This window comes from Anneissia japonica, unplaced genomic scaffold (assembly GCF_011630105.1).
Source record: "Anneissia japonica isolate Jap-2015-1 unplaced genomic scaffold, ASM1163010v1 scaffold287708_len1499824_cov190, whole genome shotgun sequence".
Taxonomy (NCBI): Eukaryota; Metazoa; Echinodermata; class Crinoidea; order Comatulida; family Comatulidae; genus Anneissia; species Anneissia japonica.
The window spans coordinates 627248-651184 of record NW_022752295.1 but is presented as its reverse complement, the minus strand read 5'-3'; the positions used below and the strand labels follow the sequence as shown (position 1 = coordinate 651184).

The 23937-nt window shown below is 34.5% G+C and overlaps 1 protein-coding gene across 2 annotated transcripts in view; it reads right to left on the bottom strand.

The window, feature by feature from the left end:
* LOC117122270 (transient-receptor-potential-like protein) overlaps positions 1–23937 on the bottom strand; it is a 45133-nt gene that overhangs the window by 15550 nt on the left and 5646 nt on the right. Inside the window, exon 2 of one of the 2 annotated variants that reach the window (XM_033267808.1) lies at positions 4583–4707. In XM_033267808.1, the coding sequence (XP_033123699.1) occupies positions 4583–4707 (125 nt within the window). Of the gene's footprint in view, positions 1–2212; positions 2320–4582; positions 4708–23937 lie in introns of those variants that run through there. The other variant, XM_033267809.1, reaches the window with a different exon arrangement.

Genomic DNA, 23937 nt, shown 5'->3' with positions numbered 1-23937 from the left:
CAAAACTATCAGTATTAACAAATTATTTACTTAATATGTAAGCAGAACCTTAAGAAACTGTTTTTATTCGCTAATTCCCAAATGCATTTTATGATTTAAAGGCTCATTTTATGATCAAATTGAGGGGGTAGCTACAGGGTCACCGCGTGTTCCTGTGCTTGCTAATCTTTTCATGGGGCACCATGAACAGATTGGCATAATCAATTCAATGATTGTGAAGTATTATTGTTTTACAAACGTTATGTTGATGATAAATTTTGTTTATTTCACTCAGAGCATGATGCATATTTATTTTTCAATTTTTTAAATTCACGTCACAAAAATAGTTCTGCCAATACCCCTTATCAAATAAGCATTGCATATACAGTGGGAGCCGCCGCCCCCCCCCCTTAATAGACAATTACAACATGTAAATTTAACTCTGTCATTCTAATTCATTTGTTCATCTTTATTCATGCCTTTCTTCCCCGATATGTTTCAATTCCTTAAACATGAATGCTCCGCCTCCCATTTCGTCTTATGTATTTCTTCATCTTTATTCATGCCTTTTTTCATACGCTTCAGTTCGCCAATTTACCATGAAATGTCATTGCATTTGTTCACTTCTATAAATACTTCTAAGCGCTTATAAGTATTGTTCCACCGAAGACGGCAGTTGAACTGTTGAAACATGTTTGTACCAATTTTTACAATAAAATACTTACGCCCTGCCTAAATGGTATCATTGAAATCCGTTGTGATTATATTCAAATTTATTGCATGTCTGCTGTTGCACCGTCTATTAACAAATTCTAATTAATGTATTATTAATTATTCAATTTGCAATTAATTTTTCGTTTTTATCGACAGAAATTATCATTAAAATCTGCACAAAATGTAATTAGGTCTATATTGCATTATGTTCACATTAAAAACGATACCGCATCTAATAAGACAATACAGTTGCACATATAATGCATTTTGTCACCAAGATAAATATAAAAATAAGGTTCAATATAAGTAATTAGATAATCGTATCGTATTACGCAATGCAGCATTAATAGCCACCACACGATCGTCATTATGCGAATATATAGATTATCAAACGGGAATACGCCAGTGATTATGGGATTTGACAAAATATAAGATACGCTAATACTGCCAACACAAAACAACTAAACTAGCCGACATGCAAATAGAAAGAGATATTGTTGTTATTGTTGTAAATTATATTTTCTCATTATTTTTATACCAATATTACAGTTAATTATTAACAAAGATGTGCAACCTGAATTGTCTCATTTATGTAATTTAAATACTGTATATAAATTTTAATATATTAATGATAACTTTTAAGAATTCAAATTTGTACATTTTTATACAATCAGTTTATTTATACTTTTATAATTAATTGTGGAATTAATTTGAGTATTGATAGTTTATTTTATGGATACATTATTGTGCATTTGCCTTTGTTGTTAAAATTTGTAAATGTACAGCATGCCAGTTCAAATTACATTTTTGTTTATATCAATGGACAATAAAGAGTTACCGTATTTATTAGAATAAACGCCCCGATTTCAATACCCTTCCACACCCTCGAATAAACGCCCTCTCTAGAGTCTCATTTGGAATAAACGCCTTCCTCAGCTAAATGTCTGTAAACAAATTTGAAGCAAATTCATTCTCAACACATTCTATATATGTTCCAGTAGAATTATTTTTTGTACTAACCTGGTTGGGATCAATAAGTCTTTATGATCACGCAATATCACATTTTGACGGTAATTGGGTGTTGTAGTTCCACATTTACAATGAAATTAAGGGGCGTTTATTTGAGTATCACGTATCCATTGTAGGCCTACACCAAAAAAATTAACGCCTCCTTCGAATAAAAGACCCCTCAAAAACCCTTTTCAATAATAAACGTCCAGGGGCGTTTTCGAATAAGTACGGTATTTTTTTATTATAATTATTATTATTGTTATTGTTATTGTCATTGTTATTGTTATTGTTATTGTTATTGTTATTATTATTATTATTATTATTATCTTTATATTAATTCTGCTAATCACTACCGCGTAACTTCCCTATATCCTCGGAAACCGCATGGCAGGAATTTGATCATATCTCATATACTGGGGCTTCTATGTCACGACCACATTCCGCTACTTTTTAAGGCTGGATATTGGATAACAACGAAAAACAGCCAAAAACCACTAAAAATCAGTACCTGTTTCGCCATGTTGCTTACGTCACGTGAATACCACATCTACTCTGTACTGCAATGCTTAGGTCTAAAAATTATCGAGTCAGGCCGTAAAAGAACCAGTACTTCTCACGTCAACAAAATGGGTGACAAGCGTGTTCCCGTACCTCTTCTCTGGGTTCCCATTGCATTATACTGGATATATTGTAGATTTATGGCACAAAATATCAGCAATAAATGGTATGTTTTAGAAGTCGATCAGGTAAAAATAAAGATACACCAGGGCACAATTGCCATGATATAACCTCGGCCTAACCATACCGGCTAGCCCTACACAGGCCTAGCTAGGCACAGGCCTAGGCTCTGGCCCAGGCCTAGGCTCTAGCCTAGACGCGGCCTAATGTCGATCAGAGATAGGCTTAGACCTAGGGGCCTAGGCTCAGGTGTAGTTAGCATACCTAGGGCCTATCCTCTATCTCTCGAATCCGGGTCGATTTGGATAGTGCATTAAGATAGATAGGGTCAAGCCAGCTCCAACAATCAATACCTTGAATTTACGTAAACACGTCGAGACAATTATGGTTACGGGTTCTTTTGAATGTCAGTAGGCCTTATTCGGATAAGCCTTGCATGCATCCACCTTGATTCAAGACAAACACTTCTCTCATGCCCAACTAGGCTTACTGTATATTTCTGTACTTTCACTTATACAAGAGGGTAGCCCAAAGCAACAGGGGAAGATCCAGTAGGGAGAGGGACGTCACTGGGAAGGGCTCCTGCTCCGTTTTGCTACTAATTATTTTAAAATTTCAATGCAATATACAGTATGTGCTATTTGCTTATTCAATTATTTTGAAACTGTTGTGCGCCCCCTTCCCCGTTTGAAACATTCTGGATCCACCCTTGATCACACTGCACAATAATTCCTCACAAGGACTACTGTGTGCTGCAAAGACACTCAAAACATTAACTACAAAGTCGTCCTTCAGAAAAATAATGACATATGGTAACCATAACATCCACAACGATTGCCTCCTCAACTTCCCCATTCGACAGTGTACATGATCGCCACCTTTCCCGTCTCATTCAACACCGTGCAGAGTACGGGTATATGCTAGTTGTTGTCGTTGTTGTTGTTGTTGTTATTATTGTTATATTATTATTATTATTATTATTATTATTATTATTATTATTATTATTGTTATTATTATTATTATTATTAATAAATTATAAGACATATTACCACGGAAAATAACAGTAACGTAAGGAGAAAAAACCAAAACCCCAAAACTAAAATAATTTCTATTAGTATCGATGTAAATTTGAGAGAACCGGAACACTAAACTAGATTCGTTAATGCCGATTAGAGACTATATAGAATACAGCATTGATTGTTGTATATTACTTATTTTGTCGAACAAAGAGTGATTCATGATTTGCTGGAATAGTCAGTCTGTGAGCCTAGATACTATTATTGCACAAATGAGGTTATTTTTTTCACTCTGAAAATGACTTTGGTGGGGGGGGGGGTATGTGAGAAAGTCAACGTTGCAGCACGGTTTGCAGTTTATTTAGCTAGATTTTACGTAATAATTACGTACTTATTGTTCTACCAAAATATGTTAAGAACACCAAAATACCACGTTAGTGCTAATGGTATTATAATAACATAAAACTGTGCTATCACTAAAACTGAAATCGAGATCACTTAACACGAGTCAGAAAGCGCGTAATGATTATGATAAACGCGCTGCATATCAGTCAACCGTGTGGTGAGAGCTATTGATACTTTATTTCAACTTTAGAATGAATGAAGACATGGAATTAATAACCACCTTTATTTTAGGAGGGAACCGCTTAAATAACTGTCGAAGTTGTACTTGTAGAAAGGGCTCAGGTGGCACGCATGTTGATTAATTGAACGCACTTTTAGGATGGCATGCCTCATTGCATATAGTGTATTCAAATTCCACCAAAATGCTGCTCTACTGCACTGTATGTTTGCATTACATTATAGAATAAAGTTAATCGCGATAAAGCTACTAAAATAGGAAAATAATACTATAATTAGCAATTATTTTAAAATTTTGAAAATACTAATTGGAAAAGAGACTTTTATGGGCCATTATTGCCTTCCAAAATTTACTTGTGGTGGCAATATGGTTCAGTTGGATTTCTATTCCAATAGTGCATTGAAAACGTTGCAATAATTAGTATATAGTAAGTTATTCACCTTTTTATCTAAAGTAGCGGAGGTCCAGAAGCCTTTCCTATGTTCTAGACCTATAGGCTACTGTATGCACGTAAAATAAGTAGATAAACATAATAATAATGATTGTTGCTGTTATTATTGCTATTATTATATAATATCTATAGTTGAGAAAAAAGACTTACAAGTTGTTCAGTTTTCATTATATATTCGCAAATAACTTTTATGCCTGTCTGAAATTCGGCATCGACAGCTCGCAGGAGGGCGTCACCTATTTCGAATCCATTTTCAAGTAGCACTTCTAGTGAATCTGAAAGAAGAAAACCCACAGAAGACTGTATTTAGTACATATCACCAGTGTTAAAGAGATACCGGTATTTGGCGAGGATAAACAAAAATAAAAAATATTACTCGAGATTTACAATCTCCACAATATGGACCTTTTCGTAGTGTCAAACAAACTGAAGAACTGGCCAATCAAAACAGGGTCAGAAAATACGCCCTTGCCCCCCCCCAACCCCACAAACACAAATAGTTATTAAATTCAAATTCAAATTAAACTTTATTGCAATCGAACATAGTGATTGGATAAGACAATGTACAGTACAAGAAAAGATAAAAACATTCAAAATACAAACACTATTGATCTAATAATTGGGTAGAATGAGTAATGTATTTTTCTAAGAAAACCACCTGTTTTATAATCTTTAGGACGAGATGTAATAAGAAAGTATAATACATTTTAAGAGAGCAGCTTAGCTCAGTCGGCTACACCGGTGGTAGCCACTGTGTGAGCACTGTGCCATGAAGATCTCTTGGTCCCCGGTTCAATTCCTATCGCTGCTCTTCTTGTATTTCAGCTAGTGGACTGAAATGCAAGTTACGATAGCGCACCGTCTTTCGAATGAGACGTAAAGCCGTTGGTGCTTGCATTATGGCCCATGTGCACGTTAAAGAACGCAGTATACTCTTCGGACAAAAGTAGGGGATTGTCGCCACCAGAAGGACCCCACTGGAAATAAGTCTTCTTTAGACTTTCATGGGTTATCCTTGTTTCGTGTTTACACCGAATAAATCCAATCCAATCCAAGTATTGAAATACACGCCATCGTGTTGGAATTCAATATTTCGACATTAATTACGTCATCATCAGGAATGATCATCCTGGTGATGACATACTTAATGTCAAAATGTTGAAGCCCAACACGATGGCCTGAATTTCAATACTTGGTGTATGTATTATACTTTCTTATCTGAGATTAATCAGTGTACCTTTCCGTTTTTTACATGTAATAAGAGTAAGAAAATAATAGTCAACGTTCATTTTAGAAGGTTTTGAAAAAATACATTACTGTTACCCTATCCTATTTTGAAAGTCAAACAGCAGCGATACAATCTTGGAATATACTAATGGATATATTAAGGGTTGGAGTCTCGCTGCTTCATACACTTTTCTTTATAAGAACCAGTAAAATGTTGCACAGGCTCAGTGTTCTGATTTTCTTCTTGCCCAGGCTTATTTCACACACTTTTCAATCAAAGAAAATTGTTTTTGTACAGCAGTACTATATTGTTTCACTGTTATTTATAGATAAAAACCTCATTTGACATTTTCCTCAGCCTTATTTTGTTCTTATTAAGCAATTTCAGCCGTAAAAGTAGCATCACTATCGTTATCTTCATCCTAGTTCTTATCCTTATGTGTAAGGAAGTAAGTTTAACCAAACATTATAATGACCCTAATTTTTTTTATCAGTATCGAACATTATATTTTCAGTTTTGTTTACATTTATGTCATTGTTAAATCGTTCAGAATGTGAATTTAAACTCTGTCATTTTAATCTAGTTGAGAAAAACCGCTGGGAATATTGTATTAGAATATGTAATATTTCTATCACCTTCACTCATAAAAACTTATCTGCATAACGATATAAAGATATATTTACGCAACAGTGTATAGACCCTCGTTATTGTCAGACCGTTCACATAATGTAAATACTGTACACGGCTCGATACGTATATTATACCAATATGCCTATACATACGGGGTTGTCTTTCATGTTAGTTTCATGATAGCTTGCAGGTAACGCATATTAATGATCAATTCATTGCAGTATAAATATCAGTGGAATAAATATCCAGGAATCAGAAATAGAAAGCGTCCACGGTAGGACTTTTACAAAAGGAGGAGTAAACAAGACGAGATCTCCGAAAAGATACTTTAGTAATAATTCTAGATCTCAAACTACACCGTAGGCCCAAATTGTTGTTGAACAGACTGAATGGTTGAAGCTTTCTCCAACCTTGACTGGATCATATTTTTCTACGTTTGAAATGGTTCAGTCAAAAAATAAATTGTGATTTTTCTTGAATAATATCTGGCATAAATTTATAGTCACCTTAACATCACGTATATTAGTAATAAAACACTAATGAGCTCCATTGTTTTTCCCGGCGTAGTATTATTAAAAACTGTTACGTGTATTCCACATACAATATCCAGAATATTCCGACTGAAGGTCGAGTAAATCGTTTAGCATTTATGCACACGAAGGTTATATGCATCAGAAGTGTGAATAGAATATTAATTTTAGTTTTACAGAATGTACTTTTGATTTATATTTTAAATAACACTAGGGTTGGCCTAAAATATTGGTGAGCTAGCAGCTGGCCTTGAAAGATGGGCATGTGCGGGTTCTGGTCCATTGCAACCTGGCCTTCTGCCACCCGGCCTGTTGCCGCCCCTCCCTCGCCCCAGCCGGTTACCACCCGGCATTTTGCCATCCTAGGACAGTTACCACCCGGCCATTTGCCACCTGGCCTTTTGCCACTATGACCATTTGCCACTCAATGCCTGTTGCCATCGAGGCCCGTTGCCACCCGGCCTTTTGCCACTGTGACCATTTGCCACTCAAGGCCTGTTGCCATCTCGAGGCCCGTTGCCACCCGGCCTTTTACTATCTAGCGTCACACAATGAAGTGACATGTTACGTGATGTGTTAAGCTAGGTTCAAACTAGATCGCCTTAACGCAAAAGGAGTGACGCAAAAAAAAAAAAAAAAAAGAAACCGCGGCTATTCCAGTATTCCCCTATTTGTGAACAAGTTAACCTGTTGGAGGCTTACCAACCCATCTAGTGTCATGCAAGCATATAGAATGAATTTGAACTTTTTCCTATATAAATTGACTTTTCTTTGTAAATATGGTAGAAATTAACCGTAATTATTCGAATAAACGCCCTCTGATGTTTACTGTTGAGAAGGGGTTTTGAGGAAGCGTTTATTCGAGGGACGCGTTTATTTTTTGGGTGTATACACTCAAAGAAACGCCAATTAATTCCACTGTATAAGTGGAATTAATTAACAACACATAATTACCGTCAAAATGTGTTATTGCGTGATTATAAAGACTTATTGATCCCAACCAGGTTAAAAAAACATGTAATTATTTTGGAATTGTGCTGAGAATGATGTTGCTTCCATTAGATTTGTTTGAGTACTTTTAATTTTTTTTTGGGGGGGGGGATTATTTGAGGGAAATGTAAACGCTCCGGGGAGTTTTTTTCGAGGGAGGCGATTATTCCAAATAAGGGTCTAGAATTGGTGGGGCGTTTATTCGAATAAATATGGTAATACAATAGAACTCCTATTAAGGGGACACCTTCGAGACAAAAAAAAATATTGTTGTCTTAATAGTGGTATCCCCTAAATGAGGTACACTAAACAAAAACATAAAATTGTCCCCTTAATAGGGCTTTTGGCATGATGTTATACCATGATGACATAGATTATTTATAATTTTACTTTAATTGACCTAAGAATGACTTAGTTAAATTATGAATAATTTATAAAACATAATTTGCAATGCAAAAAATAACTCATTTATGATTTTAAAAAAATCAACAGATTTGTAATTAATACTACAGAAGTTGTATATGTTCCCGATATTGTTTCTTGATTCGATATACAATGTTAATTACCAATATTTTTTTAAATATTGAGCTTTTTATTGGATCAAAATATAGAATGCCCAAAATTCTGGTTTGATGTATATATAATATTGTCTTTGACTTTATATGGGATAAGAAAACAGAACAAAATTAAGAGATTAACTCTCGGGGGTATAAAAGCCCCATATCCCAGGTACAATCTATGAAAATAGCTTGGGGTAATCGTTTATAAAATGAGGAAATATCCAAATGGAAATATTTGCCATCCATGTATTTTAATAGACTTGTCCATTGAACAGTTTTTTGATTATATGTCACATAGGCCTATACACTACTACAATCCCACATTCCACAAAGGGCCGAGATTCTACTCGTCAATAATTAATACTTTTAATAAATTCAATGAGTGTACAAGCAAAGCAACCAACATGCTATGATGAAATATTAGAATAACCTATTTGGGGACACAAAATGATAATTTACAGTATAATGGTTTGTCATTGTTATACGGAAAATGGGTTAGAACTAGTACACTTTTTTTAAAAATAAGAACACATTTATAAGAACACTGGGGCTGAAATTTCTTAAAAATTAAGAACAAAATAAGAAATAATTGAGCTGAGTTAAAATGTCAAAGAGGTTTCTACACTTAAAAAATAGAAAAACCAACAAATCTTATCTGTACCTTATGTTCAGTAGGTTTATAGTAATATATTGCTGTACAATAATATTTTTCTATGTATGAAAAATTGCAGGGTATGCCAGGTATTGGCATATCTAGGATATGCGATGGGGAAGCACCCCCCCCCCCGAAAAAAATACTCGCCCATTCCCCGGTCACGCCCCCGCCCACAAATCCGTGCTTAAGTAGTTAAATCACCTCAAATCACCTTATTTTGCGTGTTAGCCCCTCACATAATCATCGATTCCCCCACTTTACCTTCCTACCCCCATCAGCTCCCTTCCATTTCAAGACCCCTACGCCACTGATGCTAGAGCATGCTAAAAAGTTAGTAAGCCTACTATTATACAGAATCAGATTGCGTTCTATAGTCAAAATACAATGTATTTTATGTTTAATACCGGCATGATTGTCTTCTCTTCAAAAGAGTTCTTATTCTGTAAAAAATTCTTCTAGTTCAATTAATTTATATGTTTCTCTTGTTCGTCCTCATTTTGAGTACTGTAGTGTTGTGTCTAATTGTTTCTCGTCTACTTAATGCACCCGTCTTCAAAAAGTCCAGGATTGTTTATTCTTCTTGTCGTTGTCCCCTTTGTCTTTACCCTCCTTTGATTCTCGTCGTTTGTTGTTTGATCTCCAATTTATGTATAATTGTATGAATTCCAGTTTTGTCTGTTTTCTTTTCGTGTCAAAGCTGTTGATTGCCGTACCCGTCATTCTAAATGTAATCTGTTATATGTCCCGTATTGTAGAGTCAATGTTACCAAAAAAAAAATGGTTTTGTTTCTCGTACCGGTATTAGTCGACTGTTTAATCATTGTGTTGAAAAAGATAATTCCATTGAGCTTTTCTTTAATAGTTTTAAATGTTTTTGTACTAAAATATTAAAGATTGTGTAAAGTTGCTATTTTTTTATATTTTAGCTTTTTTGATTAATTCTGTAAGTGGTGGGTTTCCCCGCCGTTGAATGTGATTATAAATAAATAAATGGAATTATATTTCAATTCATAAGCTTTTTATCATTAAAAACAATGTTAGAATATACATGAAAAGTTTTTAATTAAGAAAAACTGTTGTTATTTCTCTGTATTAATATTATTTCTCTGTATTAATATTATTATTAAATAATATTAATACAGAGAAATAACTGTTGTTATTTCTCTGTATTAATATTATTTAATCTGACATGATTTATATGGCAATACGTATGTCCTTTTGAACGCGTACTGTAGTTTACGTTTCTCAATTAAATCGTTGTTTTTTTTACTTGCCCATTGAATCAGAATGCTGAACCAAGCATCCGTGATCACGGTGGGTTATGGCACCCATTTGACAGCGAGGGGTCACAGACAATTTAAGTTTAGATTTTTAAATATTTTGAGCACAACAAATGAAAATTTTAACACATTTTGATGGTAAAAATAATGAAAATACAAAGTTGTTTTCCCATAAGAAAATGCTAGATTGGTAAACCTTGTTTTTAACAATATGCTCATTTAATTGATGTATTTTATACAGTTGCATTATAATTACGGTATAGTGTATTATACAGGGTGTACATTTCCGCAAAGAACATTAAAATTGACAAACAGAAAATAACAGAGAGCAAAATACAACACTCAGATGGCCGGACAGAATTGTCAAAAAGTGTACTGAATCACTGTCTAGTGGCTCTCCCTTTAATAGGGGTTAAATTGTATTGATTTATCCATTTTGCACACTCAGAAAGTTCCCCTTAATAGGGGTTGGCCGTATTGTTAAACGATATATATTCCCTCGTTTCACGGAAAACTGTCCCCTTATAGGGGTTTCCCAAACGAGGGGTTCATTTGTATATTGTATTTTTCATATTTCAAAATGAGATTGGGAATTTTTGCTGGCGGGTTTGAACCAGAGTCATCAGTGTAGGAAGAAGGAACATTACTTTCTCGTTTGACTTTAGGCAAAATGATAATATCTGACTTCATAATACTGGTTCAGTAGGGTTACCACTTCTAATCTAATAAGTTAAGCCCAAGAGACCTAAGTGACAGTAAATTGCATCACTAATCAGTCATCTGAACCTCTTTGGCTTTGGCGATGCCAACAGCCAGACCTATCTAACTTGTACTATACAATTCGATATTCATTTGGTTCTTCTTAACATATTACCACAGATGACTTATATTCACTGTATTCAGCAGTTATACCCTTAGGTCTATGTGACTATGTTGTATTTTGAGAGTTTTTATGTTTCTTTCTCTAAATTGCTGAGTATAATTTTCAATTTCATCAAAACGCATGTTTATTACGACGACTTATTGCAATAAATCAAAAATAAAGTTGCAAGCACGAATGCTGTAAGGTGATTGGTCTAAAGTTGCGTTAAAAAGCGTTTCATCAAAGGCTTTTGGATCGCACTAAAGTTTCACTGTGCATTAATCAATAATAGCAGCGTTTCCTTCTACAAACGCCTCTAAATGGAGACCGGAAATAATATTTGATGATCGAAATATTATTTCGATCATGATATGTGATATTTTGTGTAGGCCTATTAGCTATTTTGACCGGCTACCCAGCAGACGGTCAGGACATCGCAAATGTTATGGTTGAATTTGATCTTCTGGCGATTACGTAACTGTTGTTGGTAATATCTAAAGGTGTAGTTTTACTGAAAGTAGGAACATGAGCATTTATACACTGTAAGTCTATGTACAGTATAATATTTAAAAAAAACACCTACTCTAATGTCAAAAGGGCATTTCTTGTTATCTTTCACTTGTTGCGCTTCCTTTTATACTTTGCAATTTGTATCCGTATATTTTAATTTGAATATAATTTTTAACAACTTTGTTCTCAATTCGGTATGTGCTGCATGCAGTGATACATTCATGCACTCAACTTTTAATATGAATATATAATTAAACCAGAGAATTAAATATAAAAACACGAATGAAACAGGCTTAATATTGTGTATTCACCAAGTTTATATGAATTCAGTTCGATTATATTTTACCTTTAACATCAATTCCAATTTACATGAATATACACTACTTCCCTCCGTTTTGTAAAATTCACTCTCAGATGAAATAGATTTAATGCACATTGAAGAATTGTTCTAATCTTGCAAGTTGCATCTGTGTAATTGTTATGAATCCATATGGGATTGACTTCAGAGAAGATATACTGATTTAATATATTTTCATCAATTTTGGCGGGCATCATTTAAACCTTATCGTGCTGTAGTTGCTACAGTAATTTATTTTTTATAAATTATATTTGTAACTAAACGTACGGAATTCATTTCCTCTAATAATGACTGAAATAGCTTTAACAAACAAGTGATGACATAATACACAATTAACATCAAAGATTTATATTTATTCAATTCGTTTACAAAACTAATGGTATAATCAATTTAATATACCATATTATCATCATTATCGAACAGGATGAAATGTTGGTGTATGATAATAATGCTAATGTCTCTGCACTTTGTATTATTTTTATTATTATTTGATTATATGATAAAAACTTCATAATGTTAATGCCTGCACTATGCCTGTATTATTATTATTATTATTATTATTATTATTATTATTATTATTATTATTATTATTATTATTATTATTATTATTATTATCATTATTATTATTATTATTATCATTATTATTATCATTACTATTATTATTATTATTATTATTGATAATCTGAGGTGATCTAGTCGTTAAGACATCAGGTTAGTTACCTGGAGGTCGTAGGTTCGATTCCCAACCGAATAAGCTTTACTTTTTGCAATTTTTTTCTGAACGTACCTAGCATTCAGTACGATAACACGTCATGTAGGGTAAAAACATAATTCTTAACAATAGTCTAGCATTTTTAATATTAGCAATAATAATAAAAACAATAACTATGTGATAAATATAAGTTTATACAGATGCATACATTTATATATGTAGGCCTATTATCTATATACATAGGTATATAAAAATAAGAAGTCAAACAAAGTTCTGTATCTGTCTCAAAATAAAATATTTATTGTACTAGTACTTTCGACCATAGGTCATCATCAGGTACTGATAGGATAGTGGAATGGTTACAGGGTTATATAGAGAACATATACAAAAGAAGCGGTGGTATCGGTAAAGCCTAAACGGCGGTACTGACGGCATAATGAAACAATGAACATAGTAAGACAATACAAACAGCTACGCCTAGAAGGCATAGGTCTAACAAAAGAAAAATATATATATATATATATATATATATATATTATAATTATATTATGACTGTAGTACTCTGGCACCAACCTACTGTTGCTGTTAATGTCCTTAAGTGTATTATATTTTGAATGCACTCTATCAAAAAATCTATCGTACATCGTCGTGTATATCAAATTATTACCATATATATATGTTTTATATCAGTATATATGTTTTATGCCTACTGTACCATTTGACGCTAGTATGCAAACCTCAAAAAAGGCTTTACACTTACACATTTATGACCTTTTATGTATATTTTTCATTGTTGGTTTCATTGATTTAATTTACACAAAACATCTGCACTATTTTTCAAGGTGATATTTAATTATTGTTTTTATTATATAAATATTTTTTACCAACGTGCATGTTTTACCACTATAATTATCGTTATTATCATAAATATACAATAATTATTTTTTTAGAATCATTGGCAATTATCTGGACTAAATATTGTAGATATTTAAACAGCTTGAATAGAAGTATCTAGTTTTCGAATTCCGCTGAAGATTTTGTGTAAGCTTAATCCAAAATTGGATAAGCCATACGTAGTTTGTTCCTGTATTATGACATAATGCTAAATATTGTGCCTTAGTAATTATTATGGTACTGTTTGTATTGGCATTTTTTTTAAATAATTTTGTTATGAATTATATAAGTCTATATGCAGTAAAATTGTTAAAATTCAATAATAGTTTGGAAAATACTTTAGATAATTAGAGAAAGAAAACCTCTGGTATATATAATTATAGTATCAAATCGTACAGCATTAAAAAAATATCAGATAGGCCTAAGTTCTCAATTCTCAATGCTAATTTTCATATTGTTGTAAGTACTTTAATTGATTACCTGTCAATTTAAGGGTTTATGCAAAGAATACTAGAGCGATATTATTAATGCACCTATGTTAGCAAGGAAGATATTGTATCGTTTTAATTTTCAAAGCCAATAACTTTAACATAAAATTACCAAGTAATCAATATAAACATTGTATTTATTGTTCAGGTTTATTAAAATAGCTCAATGAACACAATAAAAGAACCTTCATGTAATGCATGTCAGTTTCTGCATTTGCCAACACCTTCACCAATGCGTTAAACAACTGTAAATATTGATAATGCTAACTGTAATAATTATATTGTAGGCCTATATCGTTTCAAAAATATGTCCAAATGCAGACATTTACTTATTATACCTTTCCAGGGTGTCAATACAACTGACCAATCACAACTAAACTAAACCCAAGAATACGCACATGTCCCACTACTACAAGTGCTCTATGTACTTTTTACGCTGTCTTTTGTGGGACCTTGTATCTTTATTAAAGTTTAAATAAATAAAAATAAAATAAATATATAATATAGGTGTATAATGATGGCACCGTCATTTTACTTTGGTGAATAGACGCATGAACTATCGTCTACACAGATTTGCAAATATTTCCCATTATTCCAGATAAATTTTCCAATACCACATTTACATTCTTCCAGGTACCCATTCAATATTTCAGGACAGGGAGACAGAAATGTAAAGTGTCTTCCTTGCTTAAGGACAGAAGCGACATCAACGAGATACGGTCATGGGATTGGAAGCCTACGGCATTGTCATTTCAAAGCCAAATGCTTTCAAAATTTGTATTATATCCGTGTAGGCCTATTATTGGTAGACTGCTAATACAGCATTGTTGACATTTACATGAGCAGAATCAACATGCATAAAGCATAATTGAATGTCACAGTTAATTAACTATAAACTAATCTAGTCTAGAACCAGGAATGCGCTATAGGCCTTGAACACACATGGTATAGGCCTAATCAATGGCAGAGGGTCCTATTTTAGTATCTTGACATGGGGGAGGGAGGGTGATGCTAGGGAAGCGAAGGTTAATTATGGAGCCTAACGATTAAGTGTTGGAACGCTAGCTGGAATAATGGTGCTATTCACTCACTGGAGTGTAATTAATCGCTCTGCAAATTTGTTATGAGTAGTGTCTGGAGGAGCGGAGAATTCTGTAGAGGAACGTGCGTCCAAATCACAGCCCAGCCAACTAATACTAATACTATACTGACTGCTAAGCTAATGCTATTTTTACTGCGCAGCTTCTGCTTGCTACTACTACTACTTCCATTAATTCTGCTAATCGCCACCGCGAAACTTCCCCTATCTCCTCTGAAACCGCTGGCAGGAATGTGCTCATATCTCATACACTGGGGTTTCTATATGTCACGACCACATTCCGCTACTTTTAAGGCTGGATATTGGATAACAACGAAAAAACAGCCAAACAAAGTCCACCGAAAATCAGTACCTGTTTCGCAAGTTGCTTACGCCACGTAAATACAATTAATCACATCTATTCTGTACTGCAATGCTTAGGTCTAAAATTATCGAGTCAGGCCGTAAAAGAACCAGTCTATATTTTGCAGCTTCATTACGTCACCACTCACCGCCCAGTACTTCTCACGTTCGTCAATAAAATGGGTGACAATTCATGTTCCCGTGCCTTTTCGGAGTACCCACTGCATTATACTGCATGCAGTTTTATGGCACAAAATATCAGCAATAAATGGCATGTTTTAGAAGTCGATCAGGTAAAAATAAAGATACACCAGGGCACAAGCCATGATATAACCTCGGCCTAACCATACCGGCTAGCCCTACACAGGCCTAATAGGCTTTGGCCTAGGCTCTGAGCCTGGACGCGGCCTAATGTCGATCAGAGATAGGCTTAGACCTAGGGGCATAGGCTCAGGTGTAGTTAGCATACCGTACCTAGGGCCTGTCCTCTATCTCTCGAATCCGGGTCGATTTGGATAGTGCATTAAGACAGATAGGGACAAGCCAGCACCACCACCAATCAATAGGCCCTACCTTGAATTTACGTAAACGCGTCGAGAAGATGTTTACGAGTTCTTTTAAATGTCAGTTCGGATAAGCCTTACTTACATGCATCCACCTTGATTCAAGACAAACACTTCTCTTATGCCCAACTAGGCTAGGCCTACTGTATATTTCTGTACTTACACTTACAAGAGGGTAGCCCAAAGCAACAGGGGTAGATCCAGTAGGGGAGAGGGACGTCACTGGGAAGGGCTCCCGGTGCCCGTTGCCACTAGATTTTTTTAAATTTCAATGCAATATATGTGCTATTCTCTTATTCAATTATTCTGAAACTTATGTGTGCCCCCCCCCCCTCCCACTTGAAACATTCTGGATCCACCCTTGATGACACTGCACAATAATTCCTCACAATGGCTACAGTGTGCAGCAAATACACTCAAAACATTAACTACAAAGACTTCCTTCGGAAAAATAATGACATTGTAACCTTAACATCCGGGTGCGTACCTTTGGTCCGAATTTGGGTCTTTGGTCCAAAGGCCCATTGGTCCGAAGGGTCTTTGGTCCGAAGTTCCGTTGGTCTGAATTAGTGACCTTTTTTCCAGGAATGCAGGTTATACGTCTACGGCAGTAAAAAATTCCTTACAGTTTATGGAGTTAATTAAGAAAGATCACTTTTTTAAAACAATATTCCAAAATATTTTCTCTAACAACATGTAAGGCCAAGTACAAAAAAAAGAATACTAGTTTCTTGTCACCTCCCGCATCCATTTTCGCTGCCTCACCATTAAAAAATATATAGGCCTATATTTCCTTTACTTTGTGAAATATACGAAAATCTGGCTAACTCACATCAGAAAAATTCCTCTCTCGATCGTGGATAGGGAGAGGTTCCCAGTGAGAATTTCAGTTCAATTATTACCAGTAGTATTATGAATTAAAACTCAATGTACTATGATACGAATCATGTCTAGTGCTTCTTTTAGTTGCTTTTAATGTGCAGTGGTGGCACTACAGGCGGGCACAGGTGTAGGGAAAAATTCCCATTAGAAAATTTGTTGCCCCCCCCACCCCAGAAGAGTAGAAAAAAACACAATTCGTCGGGGAGAAAAAAATATATACTGTATGTATTTTCTACATATTAGTAGACTATCTATTTAGAATCGATTAAATAACCCTCTGAAACCCCTAAATTGTCACCAAAAAAATCATACCTTGCCCTTCATTTACCCCCCCCCCCATGTTTTCGCCGCCACTTTTAATGCGTCTACTTTGTAAAAAAGAGAAAGTTAACTGTTTCCCATCGGCCATAAGTAAATAAAGCTTTTAAGATTTTCCAAACACTGAATGGAAGTTACTTGATTTCCCCTTTTGTTATTAAAATCTTTTCTGTCTCCTGCTTTCAACATTAGGAAGTTATACTTACATTCCATTCGCTTGGAATCTTTTCAATTTTTAATAATTTGTTGTATAATATACATTAACTCAGCTGACAAGTCATGCTAGCAATAATTGTATATTGTTAGCCAATATAGACCTACATGGTGGTCCCGAACATGTGTTTTTTTTTCAAATATATTTTTGTCTATATTTGAATTACTTCGGACCAACGGACCTTCGGGCCAAAGGCCCTTCGGACCAATGGACCTTCGGACCAAAGGTCCTTCGGGCCAAAAGACCTTCGGACAAATACACTGACACTAAAAACAACGATTGCCTCCTCAACTTCCTCATTGTACAACAATGTACATGATCGCCACCTTTCCCGACTCAATCAACACCGTGCAGAGCACGTGTATATGCTAGTATACTGCTATTGCTGCTACTATACACTACTACTACTACTACCGCTACTATATTACTACAGTGTGACACAAAAAAAAAAAGTGTTAAAGTGGAAATCGTTACTTTGCATTATGATAGTCTTATTAGTTATGTTCTCTATGTTGGGAAGAATGGCGATTTATTTATTACTTGTATTGTACGCCTGAGGCTGGAATAAGAGATAGGATAATAATAATCACTGTGCATATCCGTCGAAATATTTTATTATAATTAAATGCAAATGTTTTAAAGGGAGATACGTATTATTCACAAATTTTCGATTTAAGAAACATTAAAAAATTGTATTCACTCATAATTGAGAATTTAATGAATTTGGTTAAATAATTATCTTTACGCAATACAAGCATTTCCACAAATTGGCACTGAGTTGCTCGCTCTGATCATGCGCAGTCTGCGTATGATTTTGCGAGTGCAATGCTTCTAATTTCTGCGTTATGCAGGCCTACTAAATATGTAGGCCTATTTTCGGTCCACGCCTTGAAAAATGGCAAGTGGTTTTAAAAAAAAAACAATAAGCACTCTGTTTAGTCGGATTACATACACTGAAACTATTGCATCAACGTTTTCCAATACATTTAAATTAGGCCTATTCAACACTAATTTGTAATTTGGTGTATTTCAAATTCCAATGTTTTAATTTATATTAGGTCTTTTCCAATGAGAAGTAAAGATAATTACGTTACCGGTATTGCTCGATATCCCCCTCACAAAGACCATTGACTGCATCGAATTAGCCAATTTAGGCTTATTTTCATTAGAGTGGGTAGTATAAAATGAAACGGTTATAAAATGTTTCGTCATTTAACCAATAATTATTATGTTAAGCTATACATATGAATAATATAAACGTAACATTTATATTCAAAATTTAATATAGTCGATGCAGCATATGTGTACGTGTTGCCTTTATTGATGACTAGGATAAATGGATGATGCGAGTGATAACTCGTAATTTGTAAGCACTATACCATGACAAGCGTCATTTAATTTTACATGCAAATGATCACAATTCACCGTCATTGATTGATTTAACAAACATAGTTTTTTGAGAACTAGTTCGGTCCGTTATGGTGTATATTTCCAATTTTCGATAAAATCCGGAAAATTTAAAAATTATGTTGTTCATAATAATGGTAATAAGTATGATGATGATGTATGACAGTGATTGCAATGTTGATTATGATGATGATGAAGACAGTGAATGTGGATGATGACAAAGATAATGATGACAATAATTAATGAATAGGAATTATTATGATGGACATGATGAGATTTAATGATTATGATGTTGATGATGATGAAGGCAAAGCAATATGGTAATATAATTAAGAAATGTGATGACAAAGAAGATAATGCCGATAATGATGTTGAATGATAACGAGAACGATTATTATATTAAGCCTTAATATTATGAAAAAATGGCTGATAATATGGTTGATAATATAATGATGAAGTAGATGGTGACTGATATATAGATAGGCCTGCGTGTATTAATTTCGATTACGAATAACACTGAAGGTGATAATGATGATGAAGATTGTTATTATCAATAACGATTTTTATTAAGGATACAAATTATTGTATTGATATGATGGTGGTGATGATTATGATAAGAAGCTGCTATAGCTAACTATTATTTCGCTACCAAGCCCAGGCGTCGATCCGTGGTTGATGGTGGGGGTGGGGGGGGGGAGGAGGCAAATTGATAAATAATGAAGTTTTGGGCCGTAATCCCAAGTCTTGTATGGGGGCCAGGGGCCACCTAGGGCCCCCGGTATTGGTCTAGGGGCGAAGCCTCCGGAAGCTCAGATGAGCATTTTTATAAGTGGTATTTAATTGATTTTGAAGAATGCAATTGATTTATTTTTTAAAATTTTGAAAGAGGTTTCTTTTCAAATTTCACTTTTGTGGAAGTACCGGTAGTATTACGAGTGGAAATACTACCATCTAATTTAGCATCAAACAGGATTAGGGGAATAGCAAGCACACAAAACATTAGTCAGAATTTTCATTATTTGACGGATAGAAGGTCTAGCCCACCTCAGCCCCACCATGGTTGAGGCTGAGGTAAAAAATAGTTATGATTTTGGCACCTCTAGATGGCCGGAAATGGCATTCTCAGACTTATTGTTTATCATAATTTGGGGCTGAGTACTGAGAATAGGCTATTATATGATTTTGGCACCTAGATGGCCGGAAATGGCATTCTCAGAACTAAATTTTATTATAATTTTCCTCCTTTTTTAATTTTTTTAAAAAATAATTTGGAAAAATCTAAAGGGGGGGGGCGGGGCGGGCCGGCTCACCACTCCCTCCCCCTTCCCCCATTTAATCCGCCACTGGTATCACTGGTATCGGTGTCATGGGCTGTATAATTATTGTATAACAGCTATATCAAATTGGATTGACTGACTAAAATTGTTTTGGAAATTAGGAGAAACAGGAATCATGTATTCAGATGATATAAAAAACTATATACGGGTCTTAATTCAATAAGGAATAGCCTAGGCCTAAATCTTTTGTAGTCGAAATTGAGTACTTTTGAGTTTGTAAAATGTAGGGCATCTCTAACAGGTTTACACGCTTCTAATTTCAACGCCAATTGTGCATTGTTTTCACAATAAATTGTGACTCTGATAAATGTTTGCATCTATAAAATCGATGGAGTGGTTATTGAGATACGAAATGTACAAACAATTGCGTTTTTGTTACGGGTACGCACCGCCCTGGGGACAAAACACAAGCGAACAGACAAAATTCATTACAGTCATTCGTAATTCCACTAGCTTTGAAAAGTGGGGTTTTAAATTGACGATTGGTGAAAAGTGGGGTGGGGGGAATTGATATGATCCCCCCCCCACAACCTTTGAAAAGTGGGGGACGTGTCCCCCTGTTCCCACCAATCGACGACCGTGTTCGCTACTGATGAAAATGATGATGGTGGAGATTATGATGATAACATGATGACGATAAAAATGAAGACATTAATAATTGTAGTCCTGTTATTGATGTTGTCAACGAAGAAGATATAAAAAAAACTGATCATTTGCTGTTTTTAAGAATGTTAATAAAGGTGAGAAATTGCATTAGACGCTTAATTCTTAATTGTAAGTCATCGCTTCCATGCTGTTTAGTAATATATAAAAGTGCAACTACTGTATTTCACCGCCTTTCCGCTATTTTAACATAATCAATAGTTTAACCATATAATATAGAGAAAGCTGGCACCAGGATGTTTTAGATATAAAAATAGATCATCTGTATCTTGTCATTTGTTTAGCTATTACCAAGTGTTTACGTATTTTAAAAATTCATAACATTCGGTAACTAAAGATGCCAGTTAATTTAACAGTAATAGCATAATATTTTAACGGTATTATTTATTATACCTTTGTATGTTTAGGAGACTTTTTAAAATTCTAAATATAACGATAGCAAGAGAAGCAGCAATATTCAATGAAGAAAAATAATAACAACAACAGTTGCAGTAACATGTTTAATAAATATTGCAAGAATAGAATGTGTCGTCATGAAAACTTATCTTGAACACTAACCGTTAGATAACAATACAGTGTAGAATGTACATTTGTACGTTTCCTCACTTACTAAGATTAGAAATCCTGGGAGAACATCAATAGAGGGCGAAAAGATTTCCATGTAAGGTCACTAACAGGAATATCAATCAATTTAAGGAGTTCTCGTGATGTGTTAATGGCTTTTTACTCATTCCAGAACGTCTACCTATCAACATTTATATGTATCTTAACCTGTGGATCTATTTCTTTGCAAATTGGAACATTCGACCGATGTCGTAAACATCATTCAACTATGTCATCCACTTTTTTAGTTCATTTTGATTTATGATTAAGTTTGCGTTTTAAAATGGGAAGGGGCTAATGGGAGAGGCGTGTAATTGAAATGGGGGCTTGATGATTAAGTTAGCGGTGCTAGCTCGCAAACTAAGGTGATTTGATGTGATTTTAACTACTTGAGCGTGATTAGGAGAACGAGTATACCCACTGCCCACCCCTAGATACGCCTGTAAGTTTGCACCCTGTATAATGTATCCAAACATCAATAATTAATCTAGCATATGTAAGAATGTGGGATCTAATAGAGATATCAGAGAACTTGGGCAGAATGGAATCATCCGCTTCTCCTATAAATTCTATAAATATTTAAAACGGTTGTGCCATTTCTTTAATCTGGCCATCTTATAACTCATGCACTAACAGTGCCTAATTCTGTCGGATTTTAAATATAGGCCTATATAACCAGGGTTCCATGCATTCCCGTAGCTCAATCGATAGTGTCGTTAATGTTTCAGAACTAATAATACAGTCGAAATGAAAGTACGTATTGCGAAATGTGGCATAATTTCTAGTCGTGTAACAGAATGTATGGCCCAAAGCAAAATTATCCTTTCTGTGATGAGAGAACATAGACACGCTACAATGTCAAACAGTTGTGAGATGCATTCCAGTGGGATTTACATTAGTCACGTGTGGTCACTTTTGGCAGAATGTGCTTAACATACTTCTTAACATACTGGCCAATCGAAAGCACATTTTCTATAATTATAGACGAAATTAATGATTCTTGTATCCTTGTATCTTTATATCAATCGGCGCGCCATATGGGGAACCGCTGGACAAGTAGCCTAGTTCGTAAGCTGTTGAACTTCGCTCACGCTCATGCCACCCGGTTTTGTATTCAGTTTCACTATATAAATTCGTTAATCACAAAATATTGTTCTCAATATGTATGTATTTATTTAACATACATAATTCCTATCCATGGAAAAATACTTTACATCATGATAATTTTGATTTTATTCGCTAATAACTGTTGAAATAAACCAATACAGTAATAGCATATACTAATGATTTCAAATTACAAAATGTAGACACTGAAAATTAAACATTAGAATTTCATAAAAGAGGATTAATATCTTTAGAAGCTAATGTTTGCTTTAAAACGGGCTCCAACAATAAAAAGATACTTAGATTTCGTACTAAAACTGAAACACGAAATCATGTTACCGCAAAACCTCGAATAGATGCCCAATGAGCTTAAACTCGAGAAGAAACCCATCTCGAAATGAAAGCCCCCCCCCCCACCTCTTTAGTTTGCAAAAGTAGCTTAGAAAAGAAGACCATGTGCTTCTTTTGAAGATCATGGGCTTTTTTCGAGATGGTACAGTACATATGTTGTACAATAATTTCAAAGCAACATTGGTACAGCAGTTTAGTTGATTTAATACCGACACTCCATGGTACAGATTAAATTTAAAGTTTTATAGTATAGTAATTCCCAAAATTTACCGCATTTATTTTGAAAAGGAGCACTCTTTACTTTGCAAGAGTAGCCTCGAAAAGAAGCCCATCCTAAGTTCCCAAACAAAAAGAAGCAGCCCAGGGCTTCAATTCGAAGTTTTACGGTATATTTTACTTCGACTAATTTAGGCTAATAACTAATACAAAGATAAAAGAGAAATTGTTTTGGGGGGTTTTTGTTTTTGTAACTCGTGCTACAGTTCATGGATAAAAACCATTGTAAGCCTGCAGTATTTTGTTTTTATATATTGTGTCATTTATGCACATAAACAAACATTAAATTTGCCTTTCAGAAGTCGAAATTAAGATATTTAGATAGGCATTTGAGAATTTGTGATTTAGTCGAAGTTCGTTCTCTAGAGTCGATTAGACGACAACGTGACAAAAAATGGTGCTGCGAACTCACCCGACTTTAACTCAATGACAACAATTTAACACTAAGCATAGGCCTTTGTATTAAACTGACCTGAAGTGTATTTACCTACAGTATGATTTTACTGATCATCAAACGATCGTACACAATATTAAAATAGTGCAGTTAAACAAAACAGCAGGGAGCTTTCGATTGCACGACAACGGTAAGATGTAGAACGTAATGACGCTATCTAGATATACCAGCGATAACCAGTTGCAGTATATATAT